Raw genomic sequence first — 20778 nt, forward strand, 5'->3', positions numbered from 1 at the left:
CTGAGAGGTGTATAAAATCATGAGGTCATGGATAGGATAAATAGACAAAGTCTTTTCCCTGGGGTGGGGAGTCTAGAACTAGAGTGCATAGGTTTAGGGTGAAACGGGAAAGATATAAAAGAGACCTAAGGGGCAACGCTTTCATGCAGAGGGTGGTGTGTATATGGAATGAGCTGCCAGAGTGGTGGAGGCTGGTACAATTGTAACATTTAAAAGGCATCTGGATGGGTATATGAATAGGAAGGATTTGGAGGGTTATGGGCCAGGTGCTGGCAGGTGGGACTAGATTGGGTTGGGATATCGGGTCCGCATGGGCGCCTTGGACCGAACGATCTGTTTCCATGCTGTACATCTCTGACTCTATTGAACACAAGGCCAAAAGTGCTTGAGCAACAATGATTGGTTGGCTTGCACACAGACCTTAACTAGAAGAGGATAACTAAATTCAAAATTTACAAAGATAGGGAGAGGCAAACTACAGAGGGATCTGAGAACAAGAACATGAATTTTAAAATCAAGGCTGTGATTGACAAGGAAGTAATGCAGGTTAGCAAGCAATGAAATGATAAAAGTCTGGGTCTTGGTGGTATTTACAGTGTAGCAATAGGTTGGCAAGTAAAAAGTAAAAGACTAATTACAAAAAGATCATGTACATCCTGCTTTTAATGCACTTTTTAAATACTGTTGAACCCTAACAAGGTCCTGTCTAGTTCTATCACTTCTCAAAAGGTGAGAAAGCATATTGTGGCAACACAGGATGCAACCTGTCAATAAAGTGGTGTGTATGACTTTGTGTTGGAGCAAAAAACATAAACTTTGACCAGCTACCGATGTGCCATATCAAAGGTAATTAATAATCCAAAAAGATATAATAAGTACCACCAGCTTTATGAAATGGCTTTCAAATATGAATAGGAAAAGATTTGGAATAGACTTTAGTAAACCTCCACCTAAGTGTGAAAATTACTTCCGCTTATCATTATCCCCTAGTTTTAAAATTGTGAACTAAAATAAGACAATCAGCTCACATTCCATTAGCTCCACCAGTGTGAAGCCACTGAAAAGAACATACAAAATATCACATGGATAAGCAAGAAATGAACACTGACCGGCAAATTTAACAGAGATGTTTCAGTGCAGTCATTTCTAGGATGATCCAACTTTCAGATACCTGCTCAATTCAACACTAACACTGTTGAGAAGACCAGAAGTCAAATAACATCAGTTTACTCTTGACAAAGATGAAACCTCCATTTCTGATAATATAAAGAAATTTTAAATTCTCTCCTCATACCTCAAGTGTTAGATGACAACAACAACAATAATTTGACCACCTAAAAATCTACTTGCATATCTGAAATATAAATTCAAAACAGATGACTTCATTACTAGAGGGATACAATTATTATGCATTCCCAATCAACTACATTTAACAAATGTAGCACCTAATATTTAAATGAGAAAAGCTGATGCTGTTCTGATTTTCTCTCCAATTAAGATACTCTCATCAAGTCCTTAGTTCATACATAAAAACATAATAGCGAAATATTTATTTCTGAAACTTTTACTCTTAAATCACTCACCATAGCACATTCTGAGTTAGGTGGAATAAGGTATTTGGCCATGGACTATTCCATAATCTCAGTGACCTCTGCAAGACAGCAAGACTATCTTTCAAACATGACTGGGGCTTACAGCTACTATTGTTATCATCATCTGTGCCACTAGAAAATCAATACATTATTCTCAATGAGAAGACCCAGATGGACAAAAACCACTTCATTTCCTCTGTGTGCTATTTTCCTGTACTGGTTAATTTATTTGAATTAAATTCCTGCCTGAGCTAATTTAACAGTCAACAACAAATTTATTTGAAGTGATGTAATGACAACCAAAGAGAAAACGGTGATGCAGTAGTAGTACCCCTGCCTCTAAGCCAGAAGCTCAGGATTTAAAACCCACTCCAGATATTGTTAGTCAAGATGACGTTTTATGAAGTCAGCTCGTGGTAATTCTAGAAAAGTCCGATATTCAAGTCAAACCCAGCTTGATAAATCCTGAGGATTTTTTTCCCAATAAGTAAGCTACGGCAGTTACTGAACATTTTGACATAAGTCTATAAATAAATAAACATAAACACACATACCAAGAACAGCTACTTCCCCATTGTTATTAGAGTTCTGAACGGACCTTTCAAATTTCAAACCTATTGTTGATCTTGCTTTTTGTGCACCTTCTGTGCAGACATAACTTTGCAATCCTCACTCTGTTCTATCACCCTATGATCTTTGTATGGTATGACCTGCCTGTACTACGTGCAAAACTAAACTATTCACCGTGCCTCAGTACGTATGACAATAATAAATCAACTAGGTAAAAACAATGATTGCAGGTGCAGGAAACTGAATTCTAGATTACAGTGGTGCTGGAAAAGTACAGCAGTTCAGACAGCATCCGAGGAGCTTTAGTAAACCTCCACTTAAGTGCTTTTTCAACACCACTCTAATCTAGAATCCAATAATAAATCAAACCAAATATACTTTGAACAAAGGAACGTTAGTTTATTGCACAGAAGTTTATTTAAAAAATTGAAAAGATCTCATCTCAAATAGCAAAATGTAACCCTTCATTACAACAGCATCATTTACTGACAACTACAGTGATGTACTTTTTCTATCTGAATTTTCTATTCAAATAACAAATTTGCAAGAATTTCTTCACATTCACAAAACATTATTCCCTCCATTACTATCTTGCCCTGAGATACACTGACTCCAATTAACTCACTGACTCCTCAAAGTAGAACTTTTAAAAAAAGCACTGTCTACTTGAAGTGCTAAAACTATTTAAGACATCTTTCCAGCTCTAGTAGCCTGAAGACTTCTTTCCAGCTCAGATAACCTGACCACACCCACAAACTAAACAACCATTCTTCTGTATGAATCTTTTCTTCTCCACTGAGATATAACCATCTGTCCATCATAAAAATTTAAATTTTGTAAAACTTCAACAATTAACTCCACAAGTAGCTATTTAGCTTAAGTTACATGCCATTTGAAATGACCTTCCAAAAAAAAACAAACCACCTTGACAGAAGGATTGATGATAGGTTCACTGCTTTTCATCATTTATGTAAATGATTTGGATGAGAACATAGGAGATACAGTTAGTAAGTTTGCAAATGACATCAAAATTAGATATGTAGTGGACAGCAAAGAATGTTACCTCAGAGTATAATGGGAATTCGATCAGATCAGCCAATGGGCTGACTAGTGGCAGATGGAATTTAATTTAGATAAATGGGAGGTGTTGCATTTGTAAAGCAAAATCAAGGCAGGACTTGTACACTGAATGGTAAGGTCCTGGGGAGTAGTGATGAACAAAGAGACCTTGGAGTGAAGGTTCATAGTTCCTTTAAAGTGGAGTCCCACATAGACGGTAGTTAAGGTGTTTAGTATGCTTGCCTTTATTGGTCAGTGCATAGAGTGTAATAGTTGGAAGGTCATTTTATGGTAGTACAGGTCATTAGTTAGGCCACTTTTGGAATACTGCATGCAATTCTGGAATCCTTGGTTTAAAAAAAAGGATGTTGCAAAACTGGAAAGGATTTCAGAAAAGATTTACAAAAATGTTGCCAGGGTTGGAGGATTTGACCTAAAGGGAGAGGCTGAATAAGCTGGGGTTATTTTCTCTGAAGCGTCATAGGCTAAGGGTGATCTTATAGATGTTTATAAAATCCTGAGGAGCATGGGTAGGGTAAATAGACAAAGTCTTTTTCCTGGGGTAGCAGGGAGTCCCAAACTAGAGGGCATAAGTTTAAGGTGAGGGGGAAAGATTTAAAAAGGACCTAAGGGCAACTTTTTCACACACAGAGTGGCGAGTGTATGGAATGAGCTGCCAAGGGAGTCGTGAAGGCTGGTACAATTACAATATTTAAAAGGCATCAGGAAGGGTATTTAAATAGCAAGGGTTTAGAGGGATATATTCCAAATGCTGGCAAATGGGACTAAATTATTTTAGGATATCTGGTCAGCATAGACGAATTAGACTGAAGGGTCTGTTTCCATGCTGTACAGCTCTATGATTCCATGACCCTCTAGCTAAAGCCAAAAATCAATATACCTCTCCAAAATTTGATAACGTGTTCCCAAACAGGTTGAATATCAACTTGCAAATCCTTCCAATATACATCAACTGCAGGTCGTAAGAATGGGAGAGATTCCTGGTCAGCATGTGATAGAAAGGCATTGGAGCTTCTACCATCACTGTCCAATACTCCAGGCTACAACGTGTGTAAAAGTGTATGTTACCACAGCAATTTCGACAATTTGAATCTAGTTGGCAAGATGGCCAGTATGGATAGGATTGTTCCCAACAGCACAATCCATATTCTCATTTAAGAATCATCCATATTGCAGTGGGTCTGGAGTCACATGAGCCCTTCTTCACATTCCTGAAGAAGGGCTCATGCCCGAAACGTCAATTCTCCTGCTCTTTGGATGCTGCCTGACCTGCTGCGCTTTTCCAGCAACACATTTTTCAGCTCTGATCTCCAGCATCTGCAGTCCTCACTTTCTCCCTGGAGTCACATGTAGGCCAGACCAAGTCATCCAATGAAATCTCTGAATTTACATGAGTGAACATGAGGAGCTTTTACAACAAGTCAATGATTTCATGATAATCATTAAACTTTTAATTCCAGATCTTTTAAAATTCAAATTTCACCATCCTCCATAGTGGGATTCAAACCTATATCCCCAAAGTATTACCTTGTTCTCTGGATGATTAATCCAGCAACAATACTATTTTGTCATCACCTCCCCCTTCAATCAGCCTTTGCTTTTTAAGGTCACAGTTTGGCAAAATGACTGAAAGTGGTAAATTCTAAGGTTAAATGGAAGCTAATTACAATTGGAAGCTATAGATTGCTGATTGTTTGGCTAATTTCTTTTCAGAAAGACCAGGTTATCTCAAGGTCAGAAAAGAAAAGCAGCACATAATGACCACTTTTCTTTCTCGTTTTCCTTAAAAAAGAAGTATCTACCAGCGCCTAGTCAATGTTTCATACAATGTCTAGGGAGCTCTGCCTGAAGCACACCAGGAATACTAAATTCAACAAATCAAGGTATGTGCAGTTGGATATCCCATGGCATATCTTGTGCTAAGTCAAATGATAATATCTGTAAGGACAGCAGAAATAAGCCTTATAAAGTAGATTGCAAAATGGTTACCTTCCAGGATTTTTTTTTAAAATGTAGAGGTTAAGATGAATTTGTATTACTTTTAAGGCCAGAATGTCCAATAGTTGTTAAGTAAACTTGGGATGGGCAATACAGGTATTAAATTTGAAACTGTAGACATTTGGACTTATGTCATTTGTATTCCTGGATAGTTCCTGTGTTTTGAAGTGTGATATAAATATTTAAGTGGTACACTAGAATTGTGATCAGTGTCCCATTTTTATATTACATACACATTGCAGGAGTCAAAAGAGAAATCAGTAGATTTATTCCTCTTGGCACTGCCTATTTTCTGCCTTGAAAGCACAGCAGCTGAAGCTGACAGCACAGGCAGATGGTACAATCCCAGTCCTGTGCCAGTGTGACTCTGGACCAGTCACAACAATAACAGCCTTTGAATCCGGAATTGCTCAACTGATATTATCCCGTCACAACCCCCAACCCCAACTTCAACACACCACCTCCCCCGTGGGAAGCAAATTCCGGTGAAGAAGATTGGCAGTTCACTAAGCCAAGCCCTGGGGTGCCTACTCCACGGTTGAAGAGATCTTTAAAGCAACCGCAGAGAACACAAAGCATCTCAGGGATCCTTGAACAACGAGAGTTTGAAAACGAGTTGATGAAATAGGTGGACAAAGTAAAAGCATACAAACTTATCTTTTTCATCAACTGTACAGCTTCCTTCAAGCTACATTTATCTGCTATTTTCATCAATATAGTCAGAAATCTCAATATTCTCTGCAGATGATGGCGTATTATACAGGATAATCCCCATGCCGTATGTCTGCTACATAACTACTTCAAATGATTCAATATACAAATTGGAAAATGCATTACAGCTGGCTGATCTCCCATAACATTGCTCCTCCATAGTCAAAGGCTGTTGTGATTATACCTGATAAACTGGTTGCCTCTGCTGAAGTACTGCGTGTAATGAATTAGTCTAAGTGGACCAATTAGCAGCTAATTGATTTTTAAAGGTTCTGTAAGTTGCCAGCCACTAGACTTTTTTTAGGAACAGACTAATGTTTCTCAAGGTCAAAAAGATCAGCTTTTTTTCACTTTATATATTTTTTTGGTTCACTTTTAATTTTTGTTACACAATTCACTTTGGATAGTGACACAACCTCCCAAAGCTTGTAATGATTTACAATATAAACTGTAATACCATCCATAATGCACAAGACTACAGCACTATAACTTTAATATTCAGAACACAGTCTACTTGGCTTCCAAAATTCATAAAAGCACAAAATGCTGGAGAAGCTCAGTAGGTCTGGTAACATCTAGGGAGACAGAAACAAAGTAACTGTTTCAAATCCAGTGTGACTCGTTATTGCAATCTCTCTTGATAGCTGTCATGCTTCGAGGGTAGTTTCCCTTGGAGCACAGGAGATGGGATGGGATGGGTGAAGAGACATGATTGAGATAAGAAAATTATGAGGCGCAAATAGGATAGACAGGAAGGAATTTTTTTTATCTTGGTGGAGGAATCAATGATTAGGTGATATAGGGGCAGGAGAAACCAGTTCACCCAGATGGTGGTATTGGTGGTCGTGGGAACCTGGAACTTACTGCCTATCAGGGTGGTAAGGGCAGGAATCTTCAAACATTTAATAAGTATTTAAATAGACACTTGCAATTCCAAATCAAATCAAGACTATGGGGTGTGTGCTGGAAGATAGGATCAGAACAGTTAGGCATTAGTTTTTGATCAGCACAGAATCAATGGGCCGAAGAGCCTTTTTACATATTGCAGGCCTCTATGACTCTTCATCCCTTCAGTTCCAAAAGGAGGAAGTCAAACTAGACTCAAACATTAAATCTTTTTCTCTTCCTACATGCTGCAAACTACTGAGTTTCTCCAGTACTTCGTTTTTATTTCATATTTCCAGTAGCATTTTAATTTTATTTTTATAAAATCTCATATCTCTTTAACAGTAAATCAAGATTCAGCAGGAAATTTCATGAGGCAATGATGTATTTTGATTGCATTAACATTAATGAGAATAACAATATGCCTCAGCACTGCTTGACATCCTATAAATACTACTGGAAAAATGAATTTTCCTGGTATTTTAAGTTAGTGGTCATTCTTCTTTCCATGAAAGATGAAGTCTGATCCTGTATCCTCAAAAGTGGACCTGACCCATGGCCAGAAAAGAGATGTTAACTCAGTCTCTCTAACACATACACACAGATACTGTCGGATCTGCAGTGTTTGCAGTATTTTCTGTTCTATTTCATATTTCCAGCATCCAGCAGTGCATTTTATTTTGCCTCCAGAACCCCGTTTTCCCCTCCTTGCCTTTCTGGCTAATGATGGGAAGGGGAGGGTGACCGAATTAATTAAGCAGTTTTCTTATTTTACAGGTGCCCACCCCCTCCCCCTTCACCAGCACACACTGTGTGTGTCAGCCTTTTGTTTTCCTGGTGCTTTTACCTTGTCTGGAGCTGGGAACTGGAGCTGGTTGACGTCGAGTGGCGTGATGAGAGGGATGGTATCGAAGCCATCTGTGGCTGCAGCCTTCCCATTGCTCTTCTCGGTCAAATTGTTCCCTAACTTCACCATGGCTGCGAAGGACCGGCAATCACTGGAGGGGCTTCCTCTTTTCAGAAGCTGGGAGAGAAACGAAAGAGAGAGAGAGAGAAAAGCAATGAAGCAGAAGAGGTTTTTGAGAAGGAGCAATCTTCTATCAGAACTCAGTAGCAGCACAATACTCAGGAGATCCCTAATGATATATGTAGATTAATATTTCTTGCCTTCCCCCTCCCTATTTTTGATTTTGCACATTTGAGGTCGTTGGGAGGTAGAAAAACGCTAAAGGCGAGGTTACATATTATTTAAATTGTATTTTTTCACACCATTGCAACTAGGGAACAACATTAGATAAATGCCACAAGCCCTCAGCAATTACTGCATGGAAAAAAAAAATTACCTTGACGCACTGTAAAGCTGCGCACCAACAATGAATTGTGCAAACCCGGGGTGTATTTATTTCATCTTTTAACCCAAGAAAAGAAAGCTGTATACGATCTGATGACTATCGTTTCTGAAACATGCACGCGAGGAAATGTCGAACGCGTATCATGTCATTCAAAATATTCGAATGAATGAATGAATACAATGTATCCTTTTACAAAAGAAATCGAAAAATAAGGCTTGGGAATCAATTTGATGCAGATGAGGTAAAACAATCTCACCAGACAACGCCACTTTGCAAAAGACAATATCTTCTCTTGCTGTCGATTCACAAGAAGCAGATTTGCAAACTCTGCTCTCTTCTGGAATTATACCGAGGAATAAACTGCAGTGAAAAAATTTACCTGATTATATACGTGTGTTATTTTCCCCCAACCAACAAAAGAATAATGTTCTTTGATCGTTGTCTCCGAGGAAACGTCGCCCTGGCTCAGATAGAAAAATGGCGGAAATAAAGAAGGCAGCTCAAGAAGCGCTTCATCGGATGCAGTAAAAAGTCATTGATCGAGTTTGGAAAATGTTTTCATTTTCAAGCCTCGTCTGTGAATGACGCAGCCGCGGCACCGAGCCTTGGAAACAACAGGACGTCCCACCTTTAAAGGGACATCAGACCGTCTTCCTGCTGCATCCAGACTGCATCAAAACAGGGAAGGGGGTAGGGTGGAAAAACACCTTTTATTTTTCAGGAGGTTGCTAATATGTCCCATTTCTCACGTTGAGCGGTGGCTTTCAATTAGAGTCATAGAGATGTACAGACCCTTGGGTCCAACCCATCCATGCCGACCAGATATCCCAACCCAATCTAGTCATAGAGGTGTACAGACCCTTGGGTCCAACCCATCCATGCCGACCAGATATCCCAACCCAATCTACTCCCACCTGCCAGCACCTGGCCTATATCCCTCCAAACCCTTCCTATTCATATACCCATCCAGATGCCTTTTAAATGTTGCAATTGTTCCTCTGATTGATCCCCTTGTCTGCAAGGGCAAAACTAATAGTGGTATCCATTAAATATTCACACTTTTCTGATTGGTGGAAGGTTTCTTGTGGTCCCATTGGGACCCTGGCTTCTCCTGATGTATACTAATAATCTTGATCATGGTGTGCAGGGGGACAGTTTCAAAGTCTGCAGATGATAACTGTACAGGAGTACTCTGAGCAGCTGTGTTCCCTTTATTTAAAGGAATATATTGTTTCATTGGAGGCAATTCAGAAAAGGTTCACTCGGATGATCCCTGGTATGGAGGGATTGTCTTATGAGCAAAGGTTATATAGCTTGGGTGTCTACTAATTCGAGTTTAGCAGCATGTGAGGTGACCTCATTGAAACATAGGATTCTTAAGGGGTTTGATGGGGTAGATGCTGAGAGGATATTTGATCTCATGGGAGAGTCTACAACCAGAGGGCATAGTCTCAATATAAAGGGGAGCCAATTTAAGGCTGAGATGAGAAGGAATTTCCTCTCTCAAGAAGGTGGCGAGTCTTTGGAACTTCATGCCGTATTATGTGAGAAGTGGCCCTATGTATATTTCAAGCTAAAATAATATCTTGATCGATGGGGTTACAGGGAAAAGGCAAGAAAGTGGACATGAAGACTGTCAGATCAGTCATGATCCTATTGAATGGCGGAGCAGGCTTTAGGGACCGAATGGCCTACTCCTGTTCTTATTTCTTACGGTCTTATGGACACAAAATAAGCTGTAAATTGTGAGGATGACAGTATGGAAATTTTAAAAAATTAAGTTGGTAGAATGAGCCTATAGGTGATAGGTAAAGTTTAAGGTGGAGAAGTGTGATATGATGCACTTTAATCAGAAGTATATGAAAAGATAGGTGCAAAAGAAAGAGTACTACAGGTAGCTCTGCTATAAATCTGTGCAACCCCACATTACAGAAAAATCACGCTTTAACAGTGCTTAAAGTAATCAAATTACAGCCAACACATGTTTTAGAAGTTCACACTTTAGAAACAGAGTCCCGAATTCGTCAAATGCGTAACAGCGAATTCACGTGACCAAAAGAATGACCTGTATTCTCAATGGTGTGCAGGAATAGCATAACATTGATGTATATGTACAAAGATAATTAAAGGTGATGGGACAAGGAGGGAGACATGTTAATAAAGCATATGGTTTTCTAATTGCATTAATTTGGGCACGGAATGCAAGAGCAGAAAGATAGTGTCCATTGTGTTAGGTGCATTAGTCAGAGGGAAATGGGTCTGGGTGGGTTACTCTTCGGAGGGTCGGTGTGGACTTGTTAGGCCAAAGGGCCTGTTTCCACATTGTAGGGAATCTAATCAGATCTAATCAAAATGCTAAGATAAATGGTGCAGACACAGTGGGCTTTTTCTGCACCACAATGATTCTGAGATGGCCAAGAAATTTTGCAGAAAAATTATAAAGCAAAATTTGAATTTAAATCACATAAGGAAATATTACAGCAGTTGACCAAAAGCTTTGTTAAAAATATAAGTTTTAAGATATGTATTAAATGCAGAGGGAGGCATGGTGGCTAAGTGGTAAGATGTTAGCCTTGGGTTAATAAAACAGAAATTGCTTGAGAAACTCAGCTAGTCTGGCAGCATTTGTGGAGAGTAATCAGAATTAAAGTTCTGAGTCCAGGGACCCTTCTTCAGAAGAAAGGTCACTGGACCCAAAGCATTAACTCTTTCTGCAAGCCACAAATGCTGCCAGAACTGCTGATTTCTATTCCAGCAAGTCTTGTCTTTTGTTTGATTTCCAGCATCCACAGTTCTTTGCCTTATTTTATTGTTGGCTTGGTTCAAATTCAGTCTGTGACTACTGGAAATTTCAGCATTGAAAAGCTTATTGCACCATGGTAGTATCCCTACCTCTGGGGTAGGAGGTCTCAGTTCAAGTCATAATTTACCTGAAGATGTGTTATGCCATGTCTGAGTATAAAAATCGGAGTGTCAGACACTCTTTTAAGAAAAGAAGAAAGAAAAGAAAATAATAAACAGGAGTGTCTCAGAGCCCTGGAGAAGGAACATATGATGTCCACCAACACCCTCGAGATTTTCAGGGAGAGGTGGGCACCACAGGGAGTGGAGTGCTTTATTTCTCCCTCCAACTCTGTTTTGATTTAATCCCTGCCCTCCCCTTCACTGTTTGATCGTGCAGCATTGCGCTTTGAGAAGGGCACTGCTTGTCACTGGCCACTCGGGTGTTTCCTTTCTTTCTGGTGGTGGAATATAAATAAAGATTTACATACTTGTTGTTTTTCACTGTGTCCGAAACCTGCACACACACACGACGTGAGTGCTGGGAAAATAAGCATTACTGCTGTCAGGCGGTAGTGTGGGGGGAAAACTGAACAAAAACACAAACAGGATGTCAGAGTTCTTTCACTCAGAAATGGCTCTGAGGGAGCTGGAAAAGAAAAGAAAAATACAAAAAAAGTGTCAGAAGCTCTGTTCATTCTGAGAGCTGCCTCTGAGGGAGCTGGATCAGTGAGAAAAGAAGAAAAGAAAAAAAATAAACAGGAGTGTCTCAGAACCCAGGTGTCCCTGGAGAAGAAGCATACGGTATCCACCAATGCCCTTGAGACATTCAGGGAGAGGTGTGCACCAAAGGGAGTGGAGTGTTTTATTTCGCCCTTGCAATTCTATTTTGATTTAAACCCTGCCCTCCCCTTCACCTTTTGATCACTCAGCATTGCTCTCCCTCAAGAAGAGCACTGCTTGTCACTTGCCATTCGTATGTTTCTTTTTTTCTGGTGGTGGAATATAAATAAAGGTTTACGCATTTGTTGTTTCTCACTGTGTCCGACACCTGGGTGCTGGGGAAAAATAAGTATTACTGCTGTTAGGCAGTAGTGCGGATGAAGGGAAAAAGGGACAAAAAAAGGAAAAAAAACAGGAGTGTCAGCATTTCTGTTCACTCTGAGAGCTGGCTCGGAAGAAACTGAACCACTGTTAAATACTATACACGAGTAAGGACGGGCTGACTTAGCAAAGGGATACTGGCCATTTGGAGTTATTTCAATGGTGACAAGAGAAAAAAGAATGCTCCTGAAGAAATTTGTTTGCAACAGTTATCTTTGAGTTGGGGGAAGCATTTCTGGCAACATTATTTGGCAAGCTTGACTTGACCGATCCGGCCGTCGAAGACTGAGCTCATTATATGGAAAGAATATGTTATTTTTCTTGGCAAATAACATTGGAGCAGATGAAAAGGAATAAGTAATTCTTCTGACAGCTTGTGGATCCACAGCTTTTTTGTTTGTTAGGAGCCTAACTTGCTCTGAGGCACCAGAAATTAAAGCCTTTCAAGAGTTGACTGATTTAGTTACGGAATATTATGACCCCAAGCCTCCTCTAATTTTGAAACGCTATCAGTTTTACCTGGCAGTTCAAAAATCAGAGGAATCTGTGTCAGGATTTTTGATTAAGTTAAGATGACTGGCAGAGGCATTTGACTTTGGTTTAACCCTTAATGAGGTGCTGAGACACCATTTGGTATGTGGAATTAATGATGTAAGCATGAAGAAGTGCCTACTGGCTGAAGCCCAACTGGAATTTAAACAGCCACAACAACTGGCTTTCCCACTGGAAAATGCAGCAATGGCGGCACAGTGGCTCAGTGGTTAGCACTGCTGCCTCAAAGCACCAGAATCCCAGGTTCGATTCCAGCCTCAGGTGACTCTCTGTGTGGAATTTGCATATTCTCCCCGTGTCTGCTTGGGTTTCCTCCGGGTGCTCCTGTTTCCTCCCACAGTCCAAAGATGTGCAGGTTAGGTGAATTGGCCATGGTAAGTTACCCACAGTGTTAAGTGCATTAGTCAGAGGAAAATGAGTCTGGGTGGGTTACTCTTTGGAGGGCCAGTGTGGACTGGTTGGGCTGAAGGGGCTGTTTCCACACTGTAGGAAATCTATGTGGAGCATGTGAGCTACAGGATATTCTGATGGACATGGACACTATCGCCAGGCTGACTGAGTTTGGGGAACACCACTTGAGTGAAGATGATTGCTCGGCCTCACACTCAGGACATATCCTGAACAGAGAGACTCTATTCAGCCCACAACAAAACCCCAAAACAAAACTAAGCCTCAGTTAAATGGTTAATATTTTGCAGGAAAAGGACCAACAAGCCATTGTAGTTGCAGCTATTATGTGGACTTGAGACAGCAAAAGAGTCTGACTGGGCCTGAATTGAGTAAGAGCACTCAGGCTGGTATCCAAGAAGTGCAAACCCTGGGAGGCTCATTACATCTGGTTTGGAACAGTTAAATTGCTTAGCAACATCCAAATCAGAACCAATCAAAATAAGTATCTGGTTAAATGGTCACCCAGTTCTAATGGAGGTTGATACTGGCGCGACTGTGTCAGTCTTTGCCAAAATTCACTCTGGACTCCAACCTTTAAGTTTGCATAAGATGTGTGCAAGACTGAGAACCTATACCAGGACACTTTTATAGATTAAGAGTACAACTTCAGTTCCAATCTCATATGAGAAGCACCTTACTTCTCATAGTAAAAGACTCAGGCCCAAGCCTAATGGAGCGAAATTGATTGAGAAAGCTTCACTTTGATTGGTTCAACATTTTTCAATTTGAAAATGGCTGCCTAAATGAAGTCCGCATTAACTACCTGAACGTTTTTCAGGAAGGTCAAGGAGCTATCAAAGGAGCCAAGGCTTGCATGTTGACTTGGAAGCAATTCCACAATTCTACAAAGCCCACCCAATCTATTTGCCTTTTATGGAAAAGTAGAAGCACAAATCAGGAGGAAGGAAAGTGAAGGAATTATCAAATGGGCAGCACCGGTTATACTGATTGTGAAACCCAACAGGTCAGTTTGTCTTTGTGTGGATTTTAAATGAACGATAAACTGCTTCTTGTAGCTGGATAAATACCCAATTCCTCACATTAGAGGACTTGTACACAAACTGGTGTGAGGTGGAGGGAGCGGTGCTGTCCTTCACAAAGCTAGACATGAGCCATGTGTACCTGCAATTATGGTTAGATGAGGATTCCCAGAAGTATACTACAAGCAGTATTCATAAGGTTTTGTAACAATATATGAGACTGCTATTTAGAGTCATAGAGATGTACAGCATGGAAACAGACCCTTCGGTCCAACCCGTCCATGCCGACCAGATATCCCAACCCAGTCTAGTCCCACCTGCCAGCACGCGGCCCCTATCCATCCAAACACTTCCTATTCATACACCCATCCAAATGCCTCTTAAATGTTGCAATTGTACCAGCCTCCACCACATCCTCTGGCAGCTTATTCCATATTCCTCTGCGTGAAAAAGTTGCCCCTTAGGTCTCTTTTATATCTTTCCCCTCTCACCCTAAACCTATGCCCTCTAGTTCTGGACTCCCTGACCCCAAGGAAAGACTTTGTCTATTTATCCTATCCATGCCCCTCATAATTTTGTAAACGTCTATAAGGTAACCCCTCAGTCTCCGACACTCAAGGGAAAACAGCCCCAGCCTGTTCAGCCTCTCCCTGTAGCTCAGATCCTCCAACCCTGGCAACATCCTTGTAAATCTATTCTGAACCCTTTCAAGTTTCACAACATCTTTCCAATAGGAAGGAGACCAGAATTGCACGTAATATTCCAACAGTGGCCTAACCAATGACCTGTACAGCCGCAACATGACCTCCCCACTCCCTGTACTCAATACTCTGACCAATAAAGGAAAGCATACCAAACGCCTTCTTCACTATCCTATCTGCTTGCGACTCCACTTTCAAGGAGCTATGAACCTGCATCCAAGGTCTCTTTGTTCAGCAACACTCCCTAGGACCTTACCATTAATTGTATAAGTCCTGCTAAGATTTGCTTTCCCAAAATGCAGAACCTCGCATTTATCTGAATTAAGCTCCATCTGCACTTCTCAGCCCATTTGCCCATCTGGTCCAGATCCTGTTATAATCTGAGGTAACCCTCTTCGCTGTCCACTACACCTCCAATTTTAGTGTCATCTGCAAACTTACTAACTGTACCTCTTATGCTCGCATCTAAATCATTTATGTAAATGACAAAAAGTAGAGGGCCCAGAACCAATCCTTGTGGCATTCCATTGGTCACAGGCCTCCAGTCTGAAAAACAACCTTCTACCATCACCCTCTGTCTTCTACCTTTGAGCCAAGTCTGTATCCAAATGGCTAGTTCTCCCTGTATTCCATGAGATCTAACCTTGCTAAACAGTCTCCCATGGGGAACTTTGTCGAACGCCTTACTGAAGTCCATATAGATCACTTCTACTGCTCTGCCCTCATCAATCTTCTTTGTTACTTCTTCAAAAAACTCAATCAAGTTTGTGAGATATGATTTCCCACACACAAAGCCATGTTGACTTTGTCAGTCCTTGCCTTTCCAAATACATGTACATCCTGTCACTCAGGATTCCCTCCAACAACTTGCCCACCACCGAGGTCAGGCTCACCGGTCTATAGTTCCCTGGCTTGTTTTCACTGCCCTTCTTAAACAGTAGCACCACATTTGCCAACCTCTAGTCTTCCAGCACCTCACCTGTGACTATCGATGATACAAATATCTCAGCAAGAGGCCCAGCAATCACTTCTCTAGCTTCCCATAGAGTTCTCGGGTACACCTGATCAGGTCCTGGGGATTTATCCACTGTTAACGGTTTCAAGAAATCCAGTACTTTCTCCTCTGTAATCTGCACATTTTGCAAAATGTCACCATCTATTTCCCTACAGTCTATGTCTTCCATATCCTTTTCCACAGTAAATGCTGATGCAAAATATTCATTTAGTATCTCCCCCATTTTCTATGGCTCCACACAAAGGCCGCCTTGCTGATCTTTGAGGGACCCTATTCTCTCCCTAGTTACCCTTTGTCCTTAATATATTTGTAAAAACCCTTTGGATTCTCCTTAATTCTATTTGCCAAAGCTATCTCATGGCCCCACTTTTCCGTCCTGATTTCCCTCTTAAGTATACTCCTACTTTCTTTCTACTCTTCTAAGGATTCACTCGATCTATCCTGTCTATACCTGACATATGCTTCATTCTTTTTCTTAACCAAACCCTCAATTTCTTTAGTCATCCAGCATTCCCTATACCTACCAGCCTTCCCTTTCACTCTGACAGGAATATTCTTGCTCTGGATTCTTGTTATGTCATTTCTGAAGGCTTCCCATTTTCCAGCCGTTCCTTTACCTGCGAACATCTGCCTCCAATCAGCTTTGAAAGTTCTTGCCTAATACCGTAGTATTGTCAGCCTGTGCTATTTTTCAGAAGATAACGGAGAACATTTTACAAGGTCTACCCCAGGTTGCCATTTATCTGGATGACATGCTAATGACAGAGAAGACCAATAAAGAGCACTTAGGGAACTTGGACATAGTCCTTTGACATTCTTACAAGGTGAGTGAATGCTTTAGAAGGGAACAATGTGTAAGCCAGCCATCTCAAGTGACCTACTTGGGCTTTAGAGTCAACAAGACTGGGTTACATCTGTTTGAAGATAAAGTGAGAGGGATCAAAGGTGCCACGGCTCCCACATCTGCTCCAGAGCTTATGTCTTTCAGTGGATTGGTGAATTATTTTGAAGAGTTCATACCTGGCCTCCATTCCAGCCCTGTTACATCTGTTATTGGTAAAGGGTCACTTTGGAAATGGTTTTGTAGCCAAGACATAGACTTTAGGGATGTGAAGAAGTAGCTATCTTCATCTCAGGTGTTGGCACACTGTGATCCCAACCGAGATCTAGCGCTGACATGTGTTGCCTCCCTATACGGTATCGGGTAGTGTTGGCTCACAGATGACCGAATGGGAAGGTACACAAAATAGTGTATGCTTCATGGACTTTAGCTGATACAAAGTGCAAATATGCCCGTTCGATGCAAGGTTAGATCCAGTGCCTACAAAGTTTGGGTAGATGAGGTGATCCTGAACAAGCACATGGACCATATGAAAGCTGCAAACTCACAAACAAGGCAGGAGGAAAACGTACCCAACCCCTCAGAACAGCCTGAGAGATTGTCAGAACCCGTGGGTTCTCCACCTTCATCCAGTGTCCAAGAGACCTTAGAGCCTGTGATGGACATGGCAGGTATCGTAGCCTCGACACTTTTACCACTTGAAGAAGGGGATGAATTTCTTCTGAGACAGTCAAGGCACAAGAGGTGGGCTACAGTCCAATAAATGCTGCCCATTTCCAAGACTGAGTTGGAGGAACTAGACCGGTTGTGAAAATGCCCCAGGGGACATAAAGGGGGTGTTTGTCAAGTATTGACATCGCTCATCAACATTTTGAAATCCTCTTGGTAGTGAAATCATAGCCACCATATGTAAAAAGGATGGAACTAGGGAAATTCAGGACTAGGCCATTTCACCAAACAATTTATTCTTCAAAGGAAAATGTACAGCTGAGCACCACCATTCTGGTTAGTTAGTCCAAGGATATGACATCACCTAATGTGCTTTTGTCACAATTTAAACTCTAACAAGGAAAATTAAAATAAAATCATACCCATAACCTTTACTCATGCTGTATTGAATTGAGTACATCCTGCAACAATCAAATAAAATCCGCCTTCATTAGCACCAGATTGAGAGCTTCACCTCACATGATTTGAATTGTATACTTCCCACTGGCACTGGCAGGTTAGCATCTGTCATTCTCAACCAAAGCCAGGTGGGTTGCACGAGAAAACAAACAGGCCTCCATCCTCGGACCTAAAGATGAGGGATGTAGTGATTGTAACAAGGTCAGATAAGTGAACCTCATATAAAAGTGTTCCCTGATTGGGGCTGTTTACCTGGTCCAATCAGGGAACCCTGGCTGACAGATATATAAACAGGAGTGTCAGAGGTTCTGTTAACTGAGAGCTGGCTCTGAGGAAGCTGAACCAGTGTCAAATACTTGAGCATGTATTCCCAACTGATACTTCAGTGAAGAGCTGCAGTAATACTGGCTTTTGAATGACATGTTAAACTAAGAGTCTGACTCTAACTCTTAGCTGTATCCCAATGTCACTAAATTGGAGAAGAGCAAAGGAGCTCTCTCAGTGATGGACCACTATTCATCCATCAATCATCTCAAAATAAATAGCTGCTGACCCTTTCACAGTGTAATGTATAATTGATTATCTATGAAGCACTTTTGGGGTGTATTCTGAAATTATTATTTAAGTGAAATGTCATGTCTCTTTTTTTTATAAAATCAAATCTGCAGGTGACAACAGATTTGTGGTATGGCAGCCAGAATAAAGTATTTATGGTTTTGTATTCAAAGCATCTGGAAAAGTTAAGTGAGTCCATTACTAGCTGATGAATTTTAATGTGGTTGTAAATATAAGTTAGTGCACCTAGGAAGGTGCAATCCACTTGCATAATGTAATGATCTTTACCAAAGATAAAAATAATTTAGAAGCGAAAGTTGTTCATTCACTGTAAATGTTATCCACTAAATAACTGTGCTCAACAGTTTTAAGCAAATTCTGGGAAAAATATTTATGCCTTCATTTCCTTCCTAAAGTGTGGTGACCAGGGACTGAATGCAAGATGTCAATTGAGGCCAAATCACAGTTCTGTGCAAGTTCAGCATAACTTCCTTACGTTTGTCTAATATGCCCTGTTCATAAAACACAGGGTGCCATATGCTTTAGGAACTGCATTCTCAATTGTCCTGTCAACTTCGATGATTTACATACAGATGCAGATCTCTTTACGCACAGGTCCCTTTCACCCTGCATCACCTTTAGAATCATCCCCTTTATGTTGTCTCTCTATATTCTTTCCACCAATATTAATCATTTTGCACCTGTATGGTAAATGATAAACTCCAGGATGTTGATGATGGACAATTCAGGGGCAAGGACAGATGACGAGATTCTTCTGTCTGGGAAATTGTAATTGCTTGGCAGTTACGTGGTGTGAATATTGCGCATCAATCCCAGCTTGAGTGTCGTCTAGGTCTATCTAAGTGATGGCTTGGAATGTTTCTGTATCCAAGAAATTGTGAACGGTGTTCAATGCTGTGCAAACATCCCCATTTCTGCTTTTATGATTGAGGGAAGGTCATTGATGAAGTATTTGAAAATGGTTGGGCTGAGGAGCCTACTCTGAGGCTGAGTATATTGAAGCTGAGACCATTGACTTCCAATAACCACAGGCATCCTCCTATTTTGTTAGGTGTGATTCCGGGCAGTGGAGAATATTTCTGTCAGATTCCTATTGACTTCAATTTTTATCTAGGCATAGTCTTTTCCAAAGCGAGAAAGGTGAGACCCAATATAAACTGATTACGAGCTATGTTTCACAGTGAAATGAATGTATTAAAACCATGACTTGGAGGTACTGGTGTTGGACTGGGGTTGACAAAGTTAAAAAAAATCACACAACACCAGGTTATAGTCCAACAGGTTTATTTGGAACCACTAACTTTCACAGTGAGGTTCTTTCTTCAGCTGGTTCACCATTAAAACCATAATGGTTAATCTCTTTTAAATGAAGTAATGACATCTTCTTGGAATAATACAAAACAAATACTGCACTATTGTCCCCAAATGGGTAGATTATTTTATTGACCTAAGTAAGGTAACTTCAAAATGTAATCCACTACTTCCAGATCAAAACCATGGCAAAGCCCTTGCAGTTTTCTATTAGAAAATTCCAGTTACCTTGCAGTCTTTGCTGAAAATGTTAGTTTGTACCTCTGGCTCTGACATGGTCCTTGGCCAGAAAGGAAGCCTTAAGTGGCTAGAGCCAGAGAAAGTGCTTATTGACTACTGAGACAAGCAAAGTAATTACTATTATTTCGAGTTTTGAATCAAACATTCATCAATTCATGGAAGCTCTTTGTGATTGGGTAGTGCTATCTCCTCCATACCAGCCTTATGTATTGGGAACTAATGAGTGACTGTACCTTAAAGTCAACTGAAACCAAGCTTATATTTGAAATCTGAGCTTCTTGTGTACCTAGTACTGGGGTGAAAGTTAGTCAATTTATGGCTAAGCCAGAAATTCTAGTTCAATTTGAAGAAACTATTGAAGCTAGGAATCTCTTAGATTAGATTCCCTACAGTGTGGAAACAGGCCCTTCGGCACAACCAGTCCACACCGACCCTCTGAAGAGTAACCCACCCAGACCCATTTCCCTCTGACTAATGCACCTAACAGTATGGACAATTTAGCCTGGCTAATTCACCTGACCTGCACATCTTTGGACTGTGGGAGGAAACCAGAGCACCCGGAGGAATTCCACGCAGACACAGGGAAAATGTGCAAACTCCACACTGGCAGCCATCCAAGGCTGGAATCGAACCTGGGGCCCTGGTGCTGTGAGGCAGCAGTGCTAACCACTGAGCTATTGTGCCACCCCTTTCTTCCGAAATTGTTTTCTTTTTGAGGACCAACAAGGAACAGACCATAATGTTATATATAATTTATGTGTACTTGAAAAGTTGGCATTATTCCACAGTATCAATAGACAAAAAAGAAAATGTAAAGTTTATCAGCTTGTTCTAAGACTTACATCTCTCAGGGGAAATTAACTGGACAGTGTTCCTCAGCTCAGTCAGTGTCTATGGAGTGAGAGACAGAA

The 20778-nt window shown here is 40.8% G+C and overlaps 1 protein-coding gene across 2 annotated transcripts in view; it reads right to left on the bottom strand.

The window, feature by feature from the left end:
* The window catches only part of LOC132833310 (neuronal vesicle trafficking-associated protein 1-like), a 55984-nt gene extending 47232 nt beyond the window's left edge, over window positions 1–8752 (bottom strand). Inside the window, exons 1-2 of one of the 2 annotated variants that reach the window (XM_060851475.1) lie at window positions 8568–8752; window positions 7684–7860 (exon numbers count right to left, since the gene is read on the bottom strand). In XM_060851475.1, coding sequence (XP_060707458.1) covers window positions 7684–7812 — 129 coding nt within the window. In that variant the 5' untranslated portion in view covers window positions 7813–7860; window positions 8568–8752. Of the gene's footprint in view, window positions 1–7683; window positions 7861–8444; window positions 8546–8567 lie in introns of those variants that run through there. The other variant, XM_060851476.1, reaches the window with a different exon arrangement.
* Window positions 8753–20778: the final 12026 nt, after the last annotated feature.

Source organism: Hemiscyllium ocellatum, chromosome 36, assembly GCF_020745735.1.
Source record: "Hemiscyllium ocellatum isolate sHemOce1 chromosome 36, sHemOce1.pat.X.cur, whole genome shotgun sequence".
In the NCBI taxonomy this organism is placed as follows: Eukaryota; Metazoa; Chordata; class Chondrichthyes; order Orectolobiformes; family Hemiscylliidae; genus Hemiscyllium; species Hemiscyllium ocellatum.